This window comes from Ranitomeya variabilis, chromosome 1 (genome assembly GCF_051348905.1).
Source record: "Ranitomeya variabilis isolate aRanVar5 chromosome 1, aRanVar5.hap1, whole genome shotgun sequence".
In the NCBI taxonomy this organism is placed as follows: domain Eukaryota; kingdom Metazoa; phylum Chordata; class Amphibia; order Anura; family Dendrobatidae; genus Ranitomeya; species Ranitomeya variabilis.
The window spans coordinates 323,372,133-323,397,170 of NC_135232.1; the positions used below are offsets into that span (position 1 = coordinate 323,372,133).

General features: G+C 43.9%; 1 protein-coding gene across 3 annotated transcripts in view; it reads right to left on the reverse strand.

The window, feature by feature from the left end:
* NFATC4 (nuclear factor of activated T cells 4) overlaps positions 1-1,386 on the reverse strand; it is a 138,305-nt gene extending 136,919 nt beyond the window's left edge. The window contains exon 1 of one of the 3 annotated variants that reach the window (XM_077298254.1): positions 579-1,384. In XM_077298254.1, the coding sequence (XP_077154369.1) occupies positions 579-681 (103 nt within the window). In that variant the 5' untranslated portion in view covers positions 682-1,384. Of the gene's footprint in view, positions 1-578 lie in introns of all 3 variants that reach the window. The other 2 variants (XM_077298264.1, XM_077298247.1) reach the window with 2 other exon arrangements.
* Between the last annotated feature and the right edge of the window lie 23,652 nt (positions 1,387-25,038).

Here is a 25,038-nt window from a genome sequence, read left to right on the forward strand (position 1 = left end):
ACCTGTACTGAAATTGACATTGGTAGCAGACATCACTTCAATGGATGGCTGGCAGACTACATTGTAATTGTGCCTGTATTTTGTCATTGGAACTGTCAATTATCTACAGATTCTTGGCCGTTTATCACAGGCCGTAAAATCTAACTTCCTGCAGCATGTCATCTGCAATCTCATTATACAGAATCTCTTCTCCCTCATTCTTTCTTCCCTTATTCTGGGATCTGGATTTTTAGATCTTACAAGCATTATTGCCAGCATATATATACTTATAATTTTACCCCCATAATCGGCGGTCATTCCAGATGCTTTAATTTTCCCAGTTTTCATCTGCAATTCAAGTGACTGTAAGTTTCAATAAAATAGGAAGTGACAAAAGCGCTAGAGTGAGGTAAAAAATGCAAGTCCCCAAATGAAGAAGTGGAACGTAGAGCTAAAAATAAAACCTTTATATCGGCCAGATGCTTCACATACTTCTACATGCTGAGACTTTTTGATATATAGAATTTAAGACAACTTGGGAACATGATGAATCCTGTTGTTTTTTTTATATTAAGCCCTAGTTAGCACCATTCACTTACCAGTTGTGTGCAGGCCACTCCTGGGTGATGGAGAGTCTGAATCTTCTTCACCAAAAATCAAGCGAAAATCCAGCTCCCCATCTTGGCAAATAGCTGTCCCCATTTGGAATGATGCGGTTAGTCAGGAGATGGTAAAGAATAGATAGGACTAAAATTCTAAAGTAGAATGGGCGATGAGGAGGAAAAATGTATACAAACGGAAAAGTGAGTAAATTGCAAAGAGCAGTAATGAGAAGGATAGGGGAAAGTAAACTAGAGAGGTGAGGACCAAAGTGTGGAAAAGTTGCGTGCAGTCCTACAGAAGCTGGAGACGAGATCTAACAGTGGAAAGCAGGAACATGTGAGAGAAGAGATACAAAAGGAGAGGAATGAAGCACGTTACTGTATATACAGGAGGAATATATAAATACAGAACGGCAGACAGAGGAGGGGTGGGGGATTCCTCCTGCAGATCCCAGTATCCCCAGCTCCCCTCCTGCTCTTGTCCTCCCCACTTCTCAGCCTTTAGCATTCCTCACTCCCAGATTTTTCCCTCTGTGTTTTTTTTTTTTTTTTTTAATGGGAAACTTATTATAGATTTTTTTTTGTTCAGGGCAGGGAAAACCCAAAAAGAAGAAAGAAACTTTTCCAGCGCCGCCTCTTGACATTTGCAATTGGCTGCAGCTTGTACTGACATCATTCCAATCTTTTTTTTTTTCCTAGTCCTGGCCTCTGCTCTCTCTCCCTCTAAAAATACAGTATGTCACTGGAAGGGATGTTTGTTTTAAAAGATCCAGGGTTTTGACAGGATGTGCAGTGGTTGGCCAGGAAGGCTCCCACCTTCCTATACCATTGGATAGGCAGATTGTCAATTGGCTAGTGGGATGCTGAGGACGGAGCCATGCCTCCGATTATGTCCAAATCGTAGAAAGAACAATCATGAAAAAGTGCAGACAGAACAACAACAGCATGTGAGCTACTAACCAGCCTCTCATGAGATCACCCATGCTAGTTTTCAGTGCAAGCTTTTCTTGTAAGACGTTACATAGACTTTTCTTAGACTATTTTTTCACCCTTGTCAGGAGACATATTAAATACAAAGTTCCTCCTCTTGTTTTCTTCACTTCTGCCGCCTGCAGTCTACATGCTGATGAGTCTAGTCACGGGCAGCCGAGAGGCCTGGATGTTATTACTATAAAGAACCTCTGGCTCGCTCCTATCTCATCTGATCAGTTCTCACATACATAAGGAAAACTGCAAGACACAACTGCTAAGGTCAACAGCATCCACAAAACTATAGAAAACTGGCAGATATATGGGAATCAAATTCATTTTTAAGTAATTAAAAAAAATAATTGTGCAATCATAGCTGTATGATTCTAAGTACATCAAAGTTTTTTTTTCTCTCTTCTCCAGCTTACAAAATTCTGCTGCTAATCCTAAGACGTGACTTAACAATTTAGCTCTAAGTGGTCAGTCGCGTGGCAATTTTTATTATGATAAAAGTAATACTATGATATGATACTTAACCATTCAAAATGCACAAAATAATAGATGATAAATTAATTGATGAGCAGAGCTAATTCATTGTTATCTGCTGCTTGATACAAAAATGTAAATAGCACCCCTACTTGCAGTGCGATTTAAACCTGAAGGGAACCAATGCAATTCTGTCACCTTTAGCTTTACGCTATTCACTATGGTTTTGAACCTTAAGGAAATTGGACCTGCGATCAGTAGCGCACTGCTAACATCAGCATCTTGAATTAACACAGCAAAAAAGGAGCAGCACTGCTTATCTACCTATCTTAGTCACAGAACTAATGCAATCTCAGGATGCAGCAAACCCATGTAGTAAAGATGGTGGCAACACAGGTGCAAAATACTGATGAGACAACCACTCACAGCCTACCAATCCATGGAGGGGGTGATTGCTCAGTATATGTGTTTGGCGTCAGGATTCTCCCGCTGCGCAGGATAATAGATCCCAAGCCTTATTTGCCTCTGTGGTCTCCCATTCAGCGTCAGCCGCTGCGGAGTATAGTCCCAGCGTCTTGCTCAGGTTCGTGCTGTTCGTTTGGTTACTGCTGGCTCTCCAGCCAAGCCCTTAGTAACCAGTAATATTCAGGTGCAGTTCAGCACTCTGGAGCCTAAGTCCAAAAATCACCTTACTGAGCATGTCTGTGATGTGACAGCTCCTGATTGGCCTGCGGGCGATGTCACGGTCGGCCGGGCGTGAGTGTTTTGGGGTGGAGCCTAATGTTTAAAAGGCTCTCAGGGGCGCACGCTGGTGCACTAGTATCTTTATATGTATGTCTATGTGAGAGAGTCTCTACCACTCTGTCTGCAAGTGTCATGGAGTCTGTCTAAGCTTTGAGACTGTACACGTAGGAAGGCAGCTAGCGTCAGTGGGGGCAATTAGCCATTAGCTTAGCATCTGGTTTCTACATGTGTGTGGTTAACACAGCAGAGTTCCAGGGCAAGCACAACCCTAGTCAGGGTATTAAGCTCAGAGCATCTGTTCCGTTACTGTGTGTGAGTGACACAGCTCAGTTGCAGTGCATCTGTTCCATTGCTGTTTGCGAGTGACACAGCTCTGTTGCAGAGCTTCTCTTTCATTTCTGTGTCCGAGTGACACAGCTCAGTGCAGAGCAGCTCTTTCGTTTCTGTGTGCAAGTGACACAGCTCAGTTGCAGAGCAGCTTTTTCGCTTCTGTATTGTTCCTCTAGCAGCAGTTTTCCATCTCTGCATGGTGGACCCTGGCTTGCTATTGTGCTTTATTAGTTATTTTATTTAGCACAATCTGCCAACCCTAACAGTATGCTAGCACCAGGGTCTGGCTAGAAAATGGTGGACAAGCAGCAGCTTCAGCAGAATATCGAGCAGCTGCAGGGCAAGTTGTCTACGCTTGAGCGGGTGACTTTAGCAGAGGATCTATCCGCAGTTGTGGCACAGGCAGCCAGTGAAGCCGCTAGTAGGGTTTCTGTTGCGACTCTTGTTCTGTCTTTCCTACACTTCCTGCTTCCCAATAAGTTCTCAGGGGACAGCAAGGCTTGCAGGGGATTCGTGAACCAGTTGGAGTGGGCGACACCGCTTTGGGAGCGTAAGGACCAGGTGGTCTGGAGAGCCTCTCGCTTCCTGGGCGCTCTGAAGCAGGTCTTCATAGGACCTCAGATTACCCACGATGCCGCACTCCAGCTCTTGGCGTTTACCCAGGGCTCTTCCATGGCCAGCCGGTTTGCTATCCGTTTCTGGACATTAGCTTCCGAGTTGGAGTGATCAGATCAGGTTCTTATTCCCATTTTTGGAGGGGCCTTACTGAACACGTTAAAGATGCTCTGGCCACTAGGGAGATTCCCACTACACTGGAGGACTTAATATCGGTGTTCACAGTCCAGCCCAGTGTAGACAAATGATTCGGTTGGCCCCAAGTTTTACCAATCTTTTCGAGTCTCTCGCTCAGACTATCGAGCCAGTGAAGGCCATGGAGGTATCTCAAGCGGAACCTAGGTTCCATTCTGTTCGTTCACGCCAAATCTGCTTTTTTTGTAGGCAGGCAGGTCATTATGCTAACAAGTGTCCCAGGTGGCACAGAGACGACTGCATCTATTGGCTATCGGAGGAGGCTCACTAGAAACAGCAGATGTGTCTTCCAAACTAACTTTTAAAGTGACTCTTTCTTATGGGTCAACCACTCACATTACTGAGGCTTGCATGGATTCCGAGGTTGAGGGCAATTTTTTGTCTTCCATCTTCACCCGACGGCACGCAATACCCCTAATGATGCTGTCAAAACCAATCACCATCCGGGTGGTTAATGGTTGCGCTCTATCTACCCAGATCACTCATCAAACCATTCGTCTTACACTCATAATCTCTCCAAAACATCAGGAGATAATTTCCTTGTTGGTCATCCCCGAGGGTATTGATGAGGTACTGTTAGGCATACCCTGGTTGCGCCACCATTCACCTTACATAGATTGAGCTACTGGGAACATACTGGGATGGAGTAGGTCATGTGAGGGACAGTGTCTTAGAGCCCAAGTTCTGGTTGAGTAGTCTGAGGTAACTTCAGATCTAACCTCTCTTCCTAAGCACTACTGGCACTATGCGGATGTGTTCTCTGGGAAGGCTGTGGAGACTCTTCCTCCCCATTGCCCTTTTGATTGCCCTATAGACCTCATCCCGGAGGCACAGCTTTCTCGTGGGTGTGTCTACCCTTTGTCTCTCCCAGAGACTGAGGCTATGTCAGAGTACATCAGGGAGAATCTGGCGAAGGGGTTTATTAGGAAGTCAGTGTCTCCTTCTGGGGCTGGATTCCTTTTTGTCCAGAAGAAGAGTGGGGAACTTCATCCTTGCATAGATTATAGGGGTTTGAATCCCATCACCAACAAAAACAAATACCCTTTGCCACTCATCTCTGAGCTCTTCGATAGACTGTGGGGTGCTAGGATATTTACTAAGTTGGATCTGCATGGTGCTTATAATTTAATACGTATACGTGAAGGGGACAAGTGGAAGACAGCATGTAATACTTGGGACGGTCATTACTTAGTAATGCCATTCGGTCTCTGTAATGCTCCCGCAGTCTTCCAAGACTTTGTCAATGACATCTTTTGGGAGTTGTTATCCACATCTGTAGTGGTATATCTGGATGACATACTTATCTATTCTCCAAATCTTGACACTCACCGATGAGATGTCTGTAGAGTCTTTGAACTCGTACGCGCCAATTCCCTTTTTGCCAAATTGGAGAAATTGCATACTTGAGCAGGAGTCTCTACCTTTTCTAGGGTATATCATTTTAGCCAAGGGTTTGGCAATGGACCCTGCCAAGCTGGAGTTGGTGATGAACTGGCAGGAAAAGCATTCTCTTAAAGCGGTGCAGCGCTTTTTGGGGTTTATCATCTACTACTGCCAGTTCATTCCCCACTTCTCTACCCAAGCAGCTGGCTTGCAAACACTTTGTTAGGCATGAACTGTGTGTGTCTTCTCACTTGTCTATCTCCTTACACAAAGAGCCCATTGCTGTTATAATGCTGCGGTAGCACAGTAGCAGTGAAGAGGCAGTGACCCACAAAGTTCAAACACAAAAGTCTCTTTAATGTGTTACTTCACACATAAAGGTGCATAGCATTTTATAGTACACGTCATCAAAATTCAATGCACACAGTTGCATCTCGTCTCAGTGCCCGTTTCATAGTACTAAACATAATATGTTTTTTAGATTGCAGTCCCTTATCACGCCGGACCTCTCCCTGTCCAGTATCCGTGGGGCGACCACACACCATATTGCAGTCTCCAAACACAGCTTCACATGTTGCAGACACCACACATGCCAGTCCTCCTCTGACTAGTTCCTGTGGGTGTCCTGCACCGATGTATCACAGACTCTTTTCTCACACAGCTGTACACAGCACAGGATATCCTCTGAATAGCAGCTGGGCACTGTATCCACCTGTTTGCAATCGTTACACATGCCAGTCCTCTTTCTGGCACAGGACATCCACCTTCGGTACACCTCCAGGCACACGACTGTCCACATCTGAGACCAGTTACCTTGGACAACTTGCATCACTGTGTACGCTGTGGGTGCCAGGCTATTCAGCTGCCATAGCTGCTGGCTCTGCTGGTCTGTGCTGCTTCACACACAACCAGCGCTCTGCAGGCCTCTGCTCTGCACGAGAGCACACACCAGACTGATACTGATGTTGCACCTGACACCTGACGTTGCACCTGACATACCCATACCCCTTACAGCAGGGTTTTTAATAAACAAACCTGTGGCTTTCAGCCACATGGAAAACTCGTACGGTTAATCCGTCACTGCCATGCACACCTATAGACTTTATCTGTCTCCATGCACAACTTGGAGAGAACACACAGCAACCCCTACCTGTGACACGAGTCATTGCCTCACACTGTGTAAATATTTGTGGTATTGCTGACACCAGGTCATCTGTGATCACTATATTGCATCTTTATCCTATGTCAGTGTGTGGCTGAGAAATATCATATATGATGTGGTCATGCTCTTATTTGCCTAAGGCTGGGGTCACACTTAACATATGAAAAATCGGTCCGAGTCTCCCTGCCGAGTGTCATGTGAGTGTCATAGGAGTACAATCCAATTTTTCACACCTTCCAATTCTCTGTCATTTACACATCGTTTTCAAAGGAAATATTCATCAAAACACACACACACACACATATGTATATATATATATATATATATATATTGTGATACAGTGACTGGCGTCATTGTGAATGGTCGGTATGTGTCACAGAGACAGAGGTTGTCCTCTGCGCTGTAAGCCCGAAATGTTTTTGTTCTTGGACTTGTAGTTCCACAAATTTTTTTTAGTTATAAGGGGGCATTACAGGGTTAGTTGGAGAGCTGGGCGGGGCTCACTAACCAAACACACCTCCCATCTATGGGGGTGGTTACAGGTACATAATGTGATCATGGTTTGGGTCACATGTTCAGAGTGTATGGACCTGAATGGTCAGAGGGTAAGGTCCTGGATGGCCTGTGTTGGAAGATCCTGGGAGTAGGATCGGATTCCTGGTAAGCACTTGGTGAGGCCATAGACCTGAAGGCTTGTGTGCTGGAAGGTTCAAGGAGTGGACTTCCTGAATAGCACATGGATAGGCTGTATGTGCAGAGTCTGTGACAGCACTGCGTTGGGGAAGCCACCGTTCCTTCTGAGGGTCTGGACTGTCTGGAGTGCCCTGGTCACAAGGACGGTGATCCCAGTAAGGCAGCTTTCCCCAGGAGAGAGTACTGACAGGAGTCAGTGTGTGGAGCAGGAGCTCTTATAAGGTAACTCCAGATAAAGGGGGTTATGTGTTGTGAAATTGGATTCTGGGCTCCCCCGGTGGCCACTTGTGGAATTGTACTTGTGTGCATCATCCCCTCTGTTCACCTGCTCCTATCAGGATGTGGGAGTCGCTATATAACCTTGCTCCTCTGTCAGTTTCATGCCGGTCAACAATGTAATCAGAAGCCTTTCTGTGCATGTTCCTGCTACTAGACAACTCCCAGCTAAGTTGGACTTTTGTCCTTGTGTGTTTTTGCATTTTGTTCCTGTTCACAGCTGCTGTTTCGTTACTGTGTCTGGAAAGCTCTTGTGAGCGGAAATTGCCACTCTGGTGTTATGAGTTAATGCTAGAGTCTTAAAGTAATTTCTGGATGGTGTTTTGATAGGGTTTTCTGCTGACCATGAAAGTGCCCTTTCTGTCTTCTTGCTATCTAGTAAGCGGACCTCGATTTTTGCTAAACCTATTTTCATACTACGTTTGTCATTTCATCTAAAATCACCGCCAATATATGTGGGGGCCTCTGTCTGCCTTTTGGGAAAATTTCTCTAGAGGTGAGCCAGGACTGTCTTTTCCTCTGCTAGGATTAGGTAGTTCTCCGGCTGGCGCTGGGCATCTAGGGATAAAAAAACGTAGGCATGCTACCCGGCCACTTCTAGTTGTGCGGCAGGTTTAGTTCATGGTCAGTATAGTTTCCATCTTCCAAGAGCTAGTTCTCATATATGCTGGGCTATGTTCTCTCGCCATTGAGAATCATGACAGTTTGACCGGCCCAAAAAAAAGGGTTAAATTACTGGCTGAGAAAGGAGAGAAAAAAGAAGTCTGCTACAATTTTTTTTTTTTTTCCTCTAGTTCTGAGTGTGCTCTTAATTGAATCACTTGCTAGTCTGCCTATACTGCAGCCTTCCTCTCTTTCTCTCCTTCTTATCCTTGAATGGCTCTGTGTTCACCTGTTTCAAATGGATCTTCAGAGTGTAGCTACAGGTTTGAATAATCTCGCCACAAAGGTACAAAATTTGCAAGATTTTGTTGTTCATGCACCTATGTCTGAGCCTAGAATTCCTTTGCCTGAATTCTTCTCGGGGAATAGATCTCACTTTCAAAATTTTAAAAATAATTGCAAATTGTTTTTGTCCCTGAAGTCTCGCTCTGCCGGAGACCCTGCACAGCAGGTCAGGATTGTAATTTCCTTGCTCCGGGGCGACCCTCAAGACTGGGCTTTTGCATTGGCACCAGGGGATCCTGCGTTGCTCAATGTGGATGCGTTTTTTCTGGCCTTGGGGTTGCTTTATGAGGAACCTCATTTAGAGCTTCAGGCGGAAAAGGCCTTGATGTCCTTGTCTCAGGGGCAAGATGAAGCTGAAATATACTGCCAAAAATTCCGCAAATGGTCTGTGCTTACTCAGTGGAATGAGTGCGCCCTGGCGGCGATTTTCAGAGAAGGTCTCTCTGATGCCATTAAGGATGTTATGGTGGGGTTCCCTGTGCCTGCGAGTCTGAATGAGTCCATGACGATGGCTATTCAGATCGATAGGCGTCTGCGGGAGCGCAAACCTGTGCACCATTTGGCGGTGTCTACTGAGAAAACGCCAGAAAATATGCAATGTGATAGAATTCTGTCCAGAAGCGAGCGGCAGAATTTTAGACGAAAAAATGGGTTGTGCTTCTATTGTGGTGATTCAACTCATGTTATATCAGCATGCTTTAAGCGTACTAAGAAGCCTGACAAGTCTGTTTCAATTAGCACTTTACAGTCTAAGTTTATTCTATCTGTGACCCTGATTTGTTCTTTGTCATCTATTACCGCGGACGCCTATGTCGACTCTGGCGCTGCTTTGAGTCTTATGGATTGGTCCTTTGCCAAACGCTGTGGGTATGATTTGGAGCCATTGGAGGCTCCGATACCTCTGAAAGGGATTGACTCCACCCCATTGGCTAGTAATAAACCACAATACTGGACACAAGTGACTATGCGTGTTAATCCGGATCGCCAGGAGGTTATTCGCTTTCTGGTGCTGTATAATCTACATGATGTTTTGGTGCTGGGATTACCATGGCTGCAATCTCATAACCCAGTCCTCGACTGGAGAGCTATGTCTGTGTTAAGCTGGGGATGTAAAGGAACTCATGGGGACGTACCTTTGGTTTCCATTTCATCATCTATTCCCTCTGAGATTCCTGAATTCTTGTCTGACTTTCGTGACGTTTTTGAAGAACCCAAGGTTGGTTCACTACCTCCGCACCGGGAGTGCGATTGTGCCATAGACTTGATCCCGGGTAGTAAATACCCTAAGGGTCGTTTATTTAATCTGTCTGTGCCTGAACACGCGGCTATGCGAGAATATATAAAGGAGTCCTTGGAAAAGGGACATATTCGTCCTTCGTCATCTCCCTTAGGAGCCGTTTTTTTCTTTGTGTCTAAGAAAGACGGCTCTTTGAGGCCGTGTATTGATTATCGACTTTTGAATAAAATCACGGTTAAATATCAATATCCTTTACCACTGCTTACTGATTTGTTTGCTCGTATAAAGGGGGCCAAGTGGTTCTCTAAGATTGATCTCCGTGGGGCGTATAATTTGGTGCGAATCAAGCAGGGGGATGAGTGGAAAACCGCATTTAATACGCCCGAGGGCCATTTTGAGTATTTGGTGATGCCTTTTGGTCTTTCAAATGCCCCTTCAGTCTTCCAGTCCTTTATGCATGACATTTTCCGCGATTATTTGGACAAATTTATGATTGTGTATCTGGATGATATTCTGATTTTTTCGGATGACTGGGACTCTCATGTCCAGCAGGTCAGGAGGGTTTTTCAGGTTTTGCGGTCTAATTCCTTGTGTGTGAAGGGTTCTAAGTGTGTTTTTGGGGTTCAAAAGATTTCCTTCTTGGGATACATTTTTTCCCCCTCTTCCATCGAGATGGATCCTGTCAAGGTTCAGGCTATTGGTGATTGGACGCAACCCTCTTCTCTTAAGAGTCTTCAGAAATTTTTGGGCTTTGCTAACTTTTATCGTCGATTTATTGCTGGTTTTTCTGATGTTGTAAAACCATTGACTGATTTGACTAAGAAGGGTGCTGATGTTGCTGATTGGTCCCCTGATGCTGTGGAGGCCTTTCGGGAGCTCAAGCGCCGCTTTTCTTCCGCCCCAGTGTTGCATCAGCCTGATGTTGCTCTTCCTTTTCAGGTTGAGGTCGACGCTTCTGAAATCGGAGCTGGGGCGGTGTTGTCGCAGAGAAGTTCCGACTGCTCCGTGATGAGACCTTGTGCTTTTTTTTCCCGTAAATTTTCGCCCGCCGAGCGGAATTATGATATTGGGAATCGGGAGCTTTTGGCCATGAAGTGGGCTTTTGAGGAGTGGCGTCACTGGCTTGAGGGGGCCAGACATCAGGTGGTGGTATTGACTGACCACAAAAATTTAATTTACCTTGAGTCTGCCAGGCGCCTGAATCCTAGACAGGCGCGCTGGTCGTTGTTTTTCTCTCGGTTTAATTTTGTGGTGTCTTACCTACCGGGTTCTAAGAATGTTAAGGCGGATGCCCTTTCTAGGAGTTTTGAGCCTGTCTCCCCTGGTAATTCTGAGCCCACAGGTATCCTTAAAGATGGAGTGATATTGTCTGCCGTTTCTCCAGACCTGCGGCGGGCCTTGCAGGAGTTTCAGGCGGATAGACCTGATCGTTGCCCACCTGGTAGACTGTTTGTTCCTGATGATTGGACCAGTAGAGTCATCTCTGAGGTTCATTCTTCTGCGTTGGCAGGTCATCCTGGAATCTTTGGTACCAGGGATTTGGTGGCAAGGTCCTTCTGGTGGCCTTCCCTGTCACGAGATGTGCGAGGCTTTGTGCAGTCTTGTGACGTTTGTGCTCGGGCCAAGCCTTGTTGTTCTCGGGCTAGTGGATTGTTGTTACCCTTGCCTATCCCGAAGAGGCCTTGGACGCACATCTCGATGGATTTTATTTCGGATCTGCCTGTTTCTCATAAGATGTCTGTCATCTGGGTGGTGTGTGACCGTTTCTCTAAGATGGTCCATCTGGTTCCCTTGCCTAAGTTGCCTTCTTCTTCCGAGTTGGTTCCTCTGTTTTTTCAAAATGTTGTTCGTTTGCATGGTATTCCGGAGAATATCGTTTCTGACAGAGGGACCCAATTCGTGTCTAGATTTTGGCGGGCATTCTGTGCTAGGATGGGCATAGATTTGTCTTTTTCGTCTGCTTTCCATCCTCAGACTAATGGCCAGACCGAGCGGACTAATCAGACCTTGGAGACATATTTGAGGTGTTTTGTGTCTGCGGATCAGGATGATTGGGTTGCTTTTTTGCCTTTGGCGGAGTTCGCCCTCAATAATCGGGCCAGCTCTGCCACCTTGGTGTCCCCGTTTTTCTGTAATTCGGGGTTTCATCCTCGATTTTCCTCCGGTCAAGTGGAATCTTTGGATTGTCCTGGAGTGGATGCTGTGGTGGAGAGGTTGCATCAGATTTGGGGGCAGGTGGTGGACAATTTGAAGTTGTCCCAGGAGAAGACTCAGCTTTTTGCCAACCGCCGTCGTCGTGTTGGTCCTCGGCTTTGTGTTGGGGACTTGGTGTGGTTGTCTTCTCGTTTTGTCCCTATGAGGGTTTCTTCTCCTAAGTTTAAGCCTCGGTTCATCGGCCCGTACAAGATATTGGAGATTCTTAACCCTGTGTCCTTCCGTTTGGACCTCCCTGCATCCTTTTCGATTCATAATGTTTTTCATCGGTCATTGTTGCGCAGGTATGAGGTACCGGCTGTGCCTTCCGTTGAGCCTCCTGCTCCGGTGTTGGTTGAGGGTGAGTTGGAGTACGTTGTGGAAAAGATCTTGGACTCTCGTGTTTCCAGACGGAAACTCCAGTATCTGGTCAAATGGAAGGGATACGGTCAGGAGGATAATTCTTGGGTCACTGCCTCTGATGTTCATGCCTCCGATCTTGTCCGTGCCTTTCATAGGGCTCATCCTGATCGCCCTGGTGGTTCTGGTGAGGGTTCGGTGCCCCCTCCTTGAGGGGGGGGTACTGTTGTGAAATTGGATTCTGGGCTCCCCCGGTGGCCACTTGTGGAATTGTACTTGTGTGCATCATCCCCTCTGTTCACCTGCTCCTATCAGGATGTGGGAGTCGCTATATAACCTTGCTCCTCTGTCAGTTTCATGCCGGTCAACAATGTAATCAGAAGCCTTTCTGTGCATGTTCCTGCTACTAGACAACTCCCAGCTAAGTTGGACTTTTGTCCTTGTGTGTTTTTGCATTTTGTTCCTGTTCACAGCTGCTGTTTCGTTACTGTGTCTGGAAAGCTCTTGTGAGCGGAAATTGCCACTCTGGTGTTATGAGTTAATGCTAGAGTCTTAAAGTAATTTCTGGATGGTGTTTTGATAGGGTTTTCTGCTGACCATGAAAGTGCCCTTTCTGTCTTCTTGCTATCTAGTAAGCGGACCTCGATTTTTGCTAAACCTATTTTCATACTACGTTTGTCATTTCATCTAAAATCACCGCCAATATATGTGGGGGCCTCTGTCTGCCTTTTGGGAAAATTTCTCTAGAGGTGAGCCAGGACTGTCTTTTCCTCTGCTAGGATTAGGTAGTTCTCCGGCTGGCGCTGGGCATCTAGGGATAAAAAAACGTAGGCATGCTACCCGGCCACTTCTAGTTGTGCGGCAGGTTTAGTTCATGGTCAGTATAGTTTCCATCTTCCAAGAGCTAGTTCTCATATATGCTGGGCTATGTTCTCTCGCCATTGAGAATCATGACAGTTATGGGCAGATGAGTATCTGCCAGTGGAACAGACTATTAGTGCCTATGAAGTTCCATGGATGTTTAGGAACTGTGCGGTCACCCATGGTAACTGGACAAAGTGAGAAGTCTGGCGGGTTTAGTGACTGTGAGTTGAACTTGTATAAAATGTGATGTAATGGACTTTATGTTATGTGGTTTATTAGTCTATATAAACCAGAATAGACTGTTTATGTGAGAAACTGTGTATGTGTGTGCTTTAATCCCGTTGCCAAGCGAGTGTCCCCCAACACACTCAGGGAGCACTATCTCACGATATGTGTATACTGTATATATTAGATAGATAGAAGAAAAGCCGGCAATTGATGTGCACGTACAGTAAAATCACAGAGTGACAGGTTAGAATAGGATGGACAGAATAGATATATACATATAGAATACATAGATATATAGATGTCAGTGGCACACACACACATATGTATATATATATATACACACAGTATATAAATACACATTATATATATATATATATATATATATATATGATAGATAGATAGATAGATAGATAGATAGATAGATAGATAGATAGATAGATAGATAGATACACTGTGTTCCAAATTATTATGCAAATTGTATTTAAGTGTCATAAAGATTTAATTGTTTTGTTTTTCAAATAAACTCGTGGATGGTATTGTGTCTCAGGTCTCAATGAATCACTGAAATCAATCTTAAACACATGTGATAATTAGTTTTCCAGGTGATTCTAATTAAAGGAAAACTACTCAAAAATTATGTTCCACATTATTATGCAGGTCACAGGTTTCAAGCAATATGGGAAATAAAAAGGATCTCTCTGCTGCTGAAAAGCGTTAAATAGTGCAATACCTTGGACAAGGTATGAAAAAATTAGATATTTCACGAAAACTTAAGAGTGATCATCATACTCTGATGAGATTTGTGACTGAAACAGAGCACAGACAGAGTTCATGCAAATAAAGGCATAATGAGGAAGTTTTCTGCCAGACAAATTCATTGGATAAAGAGAGCAGCTGCCAAAATACCATTACAAAGCAGCAAACAGTTATTTGAAGCTGCTGGTGCGTCTGGAGTCCCTCAAACCTGAAGGTGTAGGATCCTTCAAAGGCTTGCTGTGGTGCATAAACCTACTATTCGGCCACTCCTAAACAGTGTTCACAAGCAGAAACGGTTGCAGTGAGCCCAGACATACATGAAGACTAATTTTCAAACAGTCTTGTTTACTGATGAGTTTCGAGCAACCCTGGACGGTCCAGATGGATGGAGTAGTGGATGGTTGGTGGATGGCCACCATGTCCCAACAAGGCTGCGACATCAGCAAGGAGGTGGAGGAGTCATGTTTTGGGCCGGAATCATGGGGAACCAGCTGGTTGGGCCCTTTAAGGTTCCTGAAGGTGTGAAAATGACCTCAGCAAAGTAAATAGAGTTTCTGACTGACAACTTTCTTCCATGGTCTAAAAAGCAGAAACGTGCCTTCAGGAACAAAATCATCTTCATGCATGACAATGAATACCTCTGAGTAATTGGCTGCTATGGGCATAAAAGGAGATAAACTCATGGTGTGGCCACCATCTTCCCCTGACCTCAACCCTATAGAGAACCTTTGGAGTATCATCAAACAAAAGATCTATGAGGGTGGGAGGCAGTTCACATCAAAACAGCAGCTCTGGGAGGCTATTCTGACTTCATGCAAAGAAATACAAGCAGAAACTCTCCATATACTCACAAGTTCAATGGAAGCAAGAATTGTGAAGGTGATATCAATGAAGGGCTCCTATGTTAACATGTAACTTGGCCTGTTAGGATGTTTTGGAGTTAAATAGCTTTTTGTTCAGTGAATGTGACCTCCTAATGCTGCAAATTCCACAAATGAGCATTTTCAGTTCTTTAAAACAGATCAAATGTCAAGAAATTCTACTGTGCCTAATAATTTGGAACAGTGCATTTTGAGTTTTTATTGATTTTGGAGATTATACTGTTATCATTGGGAGGTTTCTTCAATAAAATTCGATGTATAATCTAACGGGTGATGACGTTTATTAGACTGACTGTCATTTGCACTGACCATTTAGGAAAATCCGAGAAAAATGTCATTTGCATAATAATTTGGAACATAGTGTAGAAGAAAAGCCGGTAATTCATCTGCTGTGTTCTGTAAAATCACTGCAGGAGCCGACAGGATAGAAGAGATGGATTACATACAATAAATACAAATGGAATAGGTAGATATATAGATGTGACAAATATAATTAGTACAGTGTGTGGACATATATTTAATTTGTAAAAGATTATTTTGGGGAAAAAAAATGGCATGGGCTCCTGCGTAATTTTTTGTAACCAGCAGAGGGAAAGCTGATAGCTGGGGGCATTTGTTTATAGCCTGGGAATGGGGTAATACCCAAGCTATTAATATCAGCTCACAGCTGTATAATTAACCTTTACTTGCTATTAAAATGGGGGACCCTTAAAAAAATGATGTAGGGTCCCCCTATAATTATTAACCAGCAAAGGCTATGCAGACAGCTGCGGACTGATATTAATAGCCTAGGAAGGGGCCATGGATACTGCCCCCAGGCTAAAAACATTAGCTCTTAGTCACCCCAGAAAAGGCGCAACTCTAAAATGTGCCAATTCTGGCACTTTGACTCACTCTTCCCACTTGCCCTGAAGAAGCTCTGACCAAACTGTGATGGCAAAAGCCAACAAACTGACCAAGCTCAGATGAGTAGTACTGATAAGAAGGGCCGCCATGAGAGTATTACTGCCGTTACTGCTGTATGGGGCTCAGTGAGCAAAAGTTCACGTATGCTTCTGAACACTGGGCCCCAGGGTGTAATAAAGTGTTGTATGCCCCGAGCTCCACGGCCATCAAACCTGAAAGCTGTTCAGCTCCTTCTCCCATCTGCCTTCTCTGAATATCTGGTCAGGTAACAGCATGTACACAATGACGTCATTGCATATGGGCCAGCATGTACACATGCCACTGGTCATTGCCAGGACAAAAGAAGTGGAGCTGCGCCTGCAAAGGATCATCAGTGAGGTAAGTATGAAAAACATTTTTTACTTTATAAAGTGAATTAAATGGGGGAGGGGGACTTATAATGATGAATTGAGGGAGGGGGACTGCAAATGATGATGACGTGGGGGGAGGAAGGGGGACTGCAAATGATGAACTGTAAGGAGGATGACTGCAAATGATGAAGTGGGAGGACTGCAAATGATGAAGTGGGGGTGAAAGGGGACCGCAAATGATGAAATAGGTGGGGAAAGGGGACTGCCAATGATGAAGTAGGGGGACTGGAAATGATGATATGGGGTCGAGGGGGTCTGCAGAAGATAAAGGGGACTGCAAATGATGAAGTCGGGGAAGAGGGACTGCAAATGATGAAGTGGGGGGACTGCAAATGATGACGTGGGGGGCTGCAAATGATGAAGTGGGGGGACTACAAATGATGAAGTGGGAGGAAGGGGACTACAAATAATTGAGGGTGGAGGATGAGGACAGCAATTGAATTGAAGGTGGGGGTGGGGACAGCAAATTATGTATTGAGATTGGGGGATGGGGACAGTAAATGATGATGAATTGGGGTGGGACAGCAAATAATGATTAAGGTTGGGGAGAGAGAGAGAGCATGGGGATGGGACAGAGAAAAGACATGACATAATGAATTGGGGCAAAAGGGGCATTTAAATATAATGAATCGGCAGAGAAGGAGGTACCGAGTGGGGGGCGTTGAGGATGCAGTGACTGGTATTGAATTGGGGGAAAAGTACAGGTGCTAATTAATTTTTATATTAGGTGAGGAAAGGGGCTATTTATACTTAGTGGGTGGCACAGAGATGGATTGCAATTTATATTTGGAATGGTGGGTTGCATAATAAGTAATAATGTAGAAATGGTGGGTTTTCTAGTAGTCTGAGAAATAAATAATTGGCATCAGCCGTCTTGTTGCCATTCATAGGTCAAACCAATAATTTACTTTACCAATGTGTCTGTATAAATAGTTTGTGTAAAAAATAATTGTACTCTACAGTGTTTTTTTGTGAGTAGTGTGTCTAAAAAAAATTCTACTCAACTGCCATCTCTTTCCCATTTGTGGGCCGAAAAAATAAATTTATTTAGTGTCTATACAAGTGGTGGTTCAAAAAAGTTACTCTACCCTGCAGCCATCTCTATGTGAGTAGTGTGTCTAAACAAATATTGTACACTACCGCTGTATCTGTATGAGTTGTAGGTGTGTCGAAAAATAGTTACTTTTCCTTTAAGCCTCTCCAATCCTACCTCTGTGTGTACTGTTCCAAAAAACCTCTGTGTGTACTATGCAAAAAAAGCCTCTCTGTTTACTATGCAGCTGTATTTGTGTGAGTAGTGTGCCTACAAAATAAGTATATTCAGCTGCTGTGTCTGTACAAGTTGTGTGCCGAAAAAATAGTTATACTCTGTCACCCGTGTCTGTGAGAGTACTGTGTGTAAAAATATACTTTTCTACTCTGCAACTGTGTCTGTGTGAATACTGAAAAAGCCTCTGTGGGGGTACTGTGCAAAACAACCTTTTGTTTTTTTATTTGGGTGTAAACAAAACAATGTGAATGGAAAATAGAGCAAACAATCTGCAGTGCAGTCTAATATTGGCTTGGTGCGGCTGGTATACTTCTACAACCCCTGGCAAAAATTATGTAATCACCGGCCTTGGAAGATGTTCATTCAGTTGTTTAATTTTTTAGAAAAAAAGCAGATCACAAACATGGCACAAAACTATATATATATATTATATCATGTGCTGCATCCTTCCCACACGGATGGCTAGCAGGGAAAAAGCACTACAGTAAGCGCAGTTAGCGGTGGCAGGTGCTGAAGACAAATCCCATTCTTCCCTGATGGCACTGAAGTCATGCAGAGCAGGGCAGAATGATGACAGCATCTTCATCACCTGCCGCCAGGGAAGAGCGCTTCCTGTAGCGCTTCTTCACCAGTGCAGTGCGTGTCACACAGAGGACATCAATGTGTGTTCTACGTGTGCGGGACACTTTGTGGACCGTGCAAATGGTAAAAATCTGGCATGTCAGCGTGTTTTGCCCACGGACACACGGCCGGCGAATACACGCTGACATGTGCATAGACCCATTAATTTGAGTGGGTCTACGTTTGTCAGTGTCTCCAGGACGTGTGAAAACTTCCATCACACGTACCGGACACACTGGCGTGTGAAAGAGGTCTAATGACATTCAAACAAAAAATTAGTTACTTACCGCAAGGTGATGAGCAGCCTTTCCTCAGCAGAGATGGCCTTCCTCATCACCATATCATTCAATGTAGATGGGGTGCCAGAATGTGAAGCAGTCGGTCAAAAGCTGGGATGGTGAGACGGCAGAAAGAAACAATTTTGTCTGGAAATCTGAAAATTTTACAAAAACAAAAATTGTTAGTTAACATATGATAAAATGTTTTGAAAAAATGTTTAATTCATAAATTGTCTATCGATATGCCACATGTATGCAGTCCGCCACATGTATGCAGTCCTTGACCAGCCGGTCGAGGGTGCATACTGCTGTGCGAGATGTGAGCACATTGTGCATTTGGAAACCCAGATACTGGATCTAAATGTGCAGCTGGCAACACTGAGATCCATAGACAATATGGAGAGGAGTCTTCTGCTCACAGAGCAGACGCTCAATGGGATAGATGAGGAGGGGGATGGTAGGATGGAGCTGCAGGACAGTGTGGCAGTTAGCTGGGTGACAGATAGAAGGCGGGGTAGAGGGAAGAGTGCTAGGGAGGCTAGTCCTGATCTGGCACACCCCAATAAGTTTGCTAAGTTGGCAGATGAGGGGGGTGCCAGTACAGGGGTAGCACTGCTGCAGCCAGGCATGTCCTCTGAAAGCCGGAGGAGTGACTGCTCCAGTAAGGAGGGAAAAAGGAGAGCAGGGCAGGCCAGACAGGTGCTGGTAGTGGGGGACTCAATTATTAGGGGAACAGATAGGGCAATCTGTCACAAAGACAGGGATCGTCGGACGGTGTGCTGCCTACCTGGCGCTCGAGTCCGACACATCGCTGATCGGGTGGACAGATTACTGGGAGGGGCTGGTGAAGACCCAGCGGTCATGGTGCACATTGGCACAAATGACAAAGTTAGAGGTAGGTGGAAGGTCCTTAAAGATGATTTCAGGGAATTAGGCTGCAAGCTGAAAGCAAGGACCTCCAACGTGGTATTTTCCGAAATACTGCCTGTACCACGTGCCACGCCAGAGAGGCAACGGGAGATTAGGGAGGTTAATAAGTGGCTCAAGAATTGGTGTAGGAAGGAGGGGTTTGGATTCCTGCAGAACTGGGCCGACTTCTCAGTTGGCTACAGGCTCTACGCTAGGGACGGGCTGCACCTCAATGGGGAAGGTGCAGCTGTGCTGGGGGAGAAAATGGTTAGAAGGTTGGAGGAGTGTTTAAACTAGGGATTGGGGGGGAGGGTATTCATTTTATAGGAGGGGAAGATAGTGCAGATAGAGACCTGGGCACAAATAAGGAAGTTGGGGGTGGCGGTGGCATGGGGGGTGGGGTTAGAACAGTTAGTAATTTAAGAAAGAATAGAGGTACAGAGAGTAACATCAAGTGCATGTATACTAATGCCAGAAGCCTCGCCAACAAAATGGACGAATTAGAACTAATGTTGTTGGAGCATAATTATGACATGGTGGGGATATCTGAGACGTGGCTGGATGAGAGCCATGACTGGGCTGTTAACTTGCAGGGCTATAGCCTGTTCAGAAATGACCGTACAGATAAGCGAGGGGGAGGGGTGTGTCTATATGTAAAATCTTCCTTAAAACCCATCCTGCGTGATAATATAGGTGAATTTAATGAAAATGTAGAGTCCCTGTGGGTGGAGATAAGGGGAGGGGGAAAAAATAATAAATTACTGATAGGGGTTTGTTATAAATCTCCAAAACTAATGGAAGCAATGGAGAATATCCTCGTAAAGCAAATAGATGAAGCTGCGACTCAAGGAGAAGTCATTATTATGGGGGACTTCAACTACCCTGAAATAGATTGGGGAACAGAAACCTGCAGTTCCAGCAAAGGTAATCGGTTTTTGACAACTATGAGAGACAATTACCTTTCACAACTGGTTCAGGACCCAACAAGGAGGGGGGCACTGCTAGACCTAATATTAACCAACAGGCCAGACCGCATATCAAATATAAGGGTTGGGGGTCACTTGGGGAATAGTGATCACAAAATAATAAGTTTTCACGTAACCTTTAATAAGATGGGTAGTAGGGGGGTGACAAGGACACTAAACTTCAGGAGGGCAAATTTCCAACTGATAAGAGAGGATCTTGGTGCAATTAACTGGGACGATATCCTGAGACACAAAAATACACAAAGAAAATGGGAGACATTTATTAGCATCCTGGATAGGACCTGTGCACAGTATATACCATATGGGAATAAACATACTAGAAATAGGAGGAAACCAATATGGCTAAATAGAGCTGTAAGGGGCGCAATAAGGGACAAAAAGAAAGCATTTAGAGAATTAAAGGAAGTAGGTAGTGAGGAGGCATTAAATAAATACAGAAAATTAAATAAATTCTGTAAAAAGCAAATCAAGGCAGCAAAGATTGAGACAGAGAGACTCATTGCCAGAGAGAGTAAAAATAATCCCAAAATATTCTTTAACTATATAAATAGTAAGAAACTAATAAATGACAGTGTTGGCCCCCTTAAAAATAGTCTGGGTGAAATGGTGGATGAGGATGAGGAAAAAGCCAATATGCTAAATGACTTTTTTTCATCAGTATTTACAAAAGAAAATCCCATGGCAGCCAATATGACTAGTGATAAAAATTCCCCATTAAATGTCACCTGCTTAACCCAGCAGGAAGTACAGCGGCGTCTAAAAATCACTAAAATTGACAAATCTCCGGGCCCGGATGGGATACACCCCCGAGTACTGCAGGAACTAAGTACAGTCATTGATAGACCATTATTTTTAATCTTTAAAGACTCCATAATAACAGGGTCTGTACCACAGGACTGGCGTATAGCAAATGTGGTGCCAATATTCAAAAAAGGGGCAAAAACGGAACTCGGTAATTATAGGCCAGTAAGCTTAACCTCTACTGTGGGTAAAATCCTGGAGGGCATTCTAAGGGATGCTATGCTGGAGTATCTGAAGAGGAATAACCTCATGACCCAGTATCAGCACGGGTTTACTAGGGACCGTTCATGTCAGACTAATTTGATCAGCTTCTATGAAGAGGTAAGTTCCGGACTGGACCAAGGGAACCCAGTGGACGTAGTATATATGGACTTTTCCAAAGCTTTTGATACGGTGCCACACAAAAGGTTGTTACATAAAATGAGAGTAATGGGGATAGGGGAAAATATGTGTAAGTGGGTTGAGAGCTGGCTCAGGGATAGGAAACAAAGGGTGGTTATTAATGGAGCACACTCGGACTGGGTCACGGTTAGCAGTGGGGTACCACAGGGGTCAGTATTGGGCCCTCTTCTTTTTAACATATTTATTAATGACCTTGTAGGGGGCATTCAGAGTAGAATTTCAATATTTGCAGATGACACTAAACTCTGCAGGGTAATCAATACAGGGGAGGACAATTTTATATTACAGGATGATTTATGTAAACTAGAAGCTTGGGCTGATAAATGGCAAATGAGCTTTAATGGGGATAAATGTAAGGTCATGCACTTGGGTAGAAGTAATAAGATGTATAACTATGTGCTTAATTCTAAAACTCTGGGCAAAACCGTCAATGAAAAAGACCTGGGTGTATGGGTGGATGACAAACTCATATTCAGTGGCCAGTGTCAGGCAGCTGCTACAAAGGCAAATAAAATAATGGGATGTATTAAAAGAGGCATAGATGCTCATGAGGAGAACATAATTTTACCTCTATACAAGTCACTAGTTCGACCACACTTAGAATACTGTGCACAGTTCTGGTCTCCGGTGTATAAGAAAGACATAGCTGAACTGGAGCGGGTGCAGAGAAGAGCGACCAAGGTTATTAGAGGACTGGGGGGTCTGCAATACCAAGATAGGTTATTACACTTGGGGCTATTTAGTTTGGAAAAACGAAGACTAAGGGGTGATCTTATTTTAATGTATAAATATATGAGGGGACAGTACAAAGACCTTTCTGATGATCTTTTTAATCATAGACCTGAGACAGGGACAAGGGGGCATCCTCTACGTCTGGAGGAAAGAAGGTTTAAGCATAATAACAGACGCGGATTCTTTACTGTAAGAGCAGTGAGACTATGGAACTCTCTCCCGTATGATGTTGTAATGAGTGATTCATTAATTCAATTTAAGAGGGGACTGGATACCTTTCTGGAAAAGTATAATGTTACAGGGTATATACACTAGATTCCTTGATAAGGCGTTGATCCAGGGAACTAGTCTGATTGCCGTATGTGGAGTCGGGAAGGAATTTTTTTCCCCATGGTGGAGTTACTCTTTGCCACATGGAGTTTTTTTGCCTTACCCTGGATCAACATGTTAGGGCATGTTAGGTTAGGCTATGGGTTGAACTAGATGGACTTACAGTCTTCCTTCAACCTTAATAACTATGTAACTATGTAACTATGTAACTATGATATTTTGCAACTTACCTCTTCAAATCAGTGTAAAGCACAAAAAAGTGCCACTTCTCTGTGCACTCCGCTACCAGAGGGTGCACCCACATTCTTTTGTGCACGTGCCTTCTCCTCTGCTGCTGCGTCTAAAATAAAAAAAATATATATTATTTAGAACACAACACTGTGAAAAAAAATAAAAATAAAGATTTTGTTGACATGTACTTTAGCTTACCTGCTGTCTGTGATGATTGAGGATTTGCAGCAGCAACCCCAGCATCAGAATCCTGTAGGGCCTGCGGAGCTGTAGCTGCGGGCTCTGATGCTGGCTCCGCTCTGCTGAGTGCTCTCATCTTGGAACATACGTCCACTCATTGTTGGTGTGTGTTTACAAAATGGAGAATGGAAGAAGAAGGGGTTGGACATGGAAATTACATCATATATATTTTTTTTTTCTTACTGAAGTTTGTCAAGTTTATAGCTTTATTTGGTGTAAAAAATGCAGACAATCTGCTGGAAAAACCGCAATGAAAACCGCAATGAAAACCGTGTCAAAAACGCATCAAAACCACACCTGCGTTTTCTGCCAAGAGATGTGGATTTAGTGCAGAAAAATCCGCAGGCAAATCTGCAATGTGTGCACATACCCTATTAATATTATCAGTAGGTGTGTTGATACAGCCAAACTTGCTGCACATTCGCCCAAGAAATGTACAGTGGGTATGGAAAGTATTCAGAGCCCTTTAAATTTGTAATTCTTTGGTTCATTGCAGCCATTTGGTAAATTCAAAAAAGTTCATTTTTTTTCTCATTAATGTACACTCTGCACCCCATCTTGACTGATAAACAAAAAATGTAGAAATTTTTGCAAATTTAATAAAAAAGAAAAACTGAAATATCACATGGTCATAAGTATTAAGACCCTTTGCTCAGACACTCATGTTTAAGTCACATGCTGTCCATTTCATTGTGATCCTTCTTGAGATGGTTCTAATCCTCCATTGGAGTCCAGCTGTGTTTAATTAAACTCATAGGACTTGATTTGGAAAGACACACACCTGTCTATATAAGAACTCACAGCTCACAGTGCATGTCAGACCAAATGAGAATCATGAGGTCAAAGGAACTGGCCAAGGAGCTCAGAGACAGAATTGAGGCAAGGCACAGGTCTGGCCAAGGTTTCAGCAATTCTGCTACATACAGGTGATCTGATCATTGCCTGTATGTAGCAGAGCCAAGTGGGTTACAGCAGCATGCCAAAAGTTTAAAAAAAATAAAAATAAAAAAAATATAAAAATTCAAATCACCCCCCTTTCAAAATAAAACAAACAAAAATCAAACATACACATATTTGGTATCGCCGCATTCAGAATCACCCGATCTATCAATATAAAAAAGGAATAACCTGATTGCTGAATGGCATAAGGAGAAAAAAAGTCAAAAGGCCAGAATTAAGTTTTTTTGGTCGCCACAACATTGCATTAAAATGCAATAACGGGTGATCAAAAGATCGTATCTGCACCAAAATGATATCATTAAAAATGTCAGCTCGGCATGCAAAGAATAACCCCTCACTCAAACTGAGATCACAAAAAATGGAGATGCTATGGCTATCGGAAAATGGAGCAATTTGTTTTTTTTACAAACTTTGGAATTTTTTTCACCACTTTGGTAAAAAAGAACCTAGACATGTTTGGTATCTATAAACTCGTAATCACTTGGAGAATCATAATGGCTGTTCAATTTTAGTGTTTAGTGAAAAAACCTAAAAAAAACGCTGTGGGATTGCAATTTTTTTGCAATTTCACAGAACTTGGAATTTGTTTCCTGTTTCCAGTACACAATATGTTAAAACCAATAATATTGTTCAAACGTACAACTCATTCCGCAAAAAACAAGCCCTCACATGGCCATATTGACGGAAAAATAAAAAGGTTATGGTTTTGAGAAGAAGGGGAGCAAAAAACGAAAATGCAAAAATGAAAATACATCCAGGGGTTAAGGGGTTAAAAACGTTTCCTTCCTTGTCAAAAATAGCTGAGCTGGTTTCATGAGATTGGCCCATGCTTTTGACAGTGTACTCCTGCCTCTACTGTTTGTCTCCTGTCCTCTCCTGCTTGGTTGGGCAAGATAGCTTGCCCCCTGCTGCTAGGGTTGTCTGATGGTAATTTTTTCAGTGCAGGAATTGCTGTAGGAGGTGGAGGAAACCCTGATAGAAGTAGGGCAAGCAATCCTCCGCTTTGGGAGCACATGCACTGTGCCAGGGTGTGAGTAGGCCACGGCCTTCACAATGTTCAC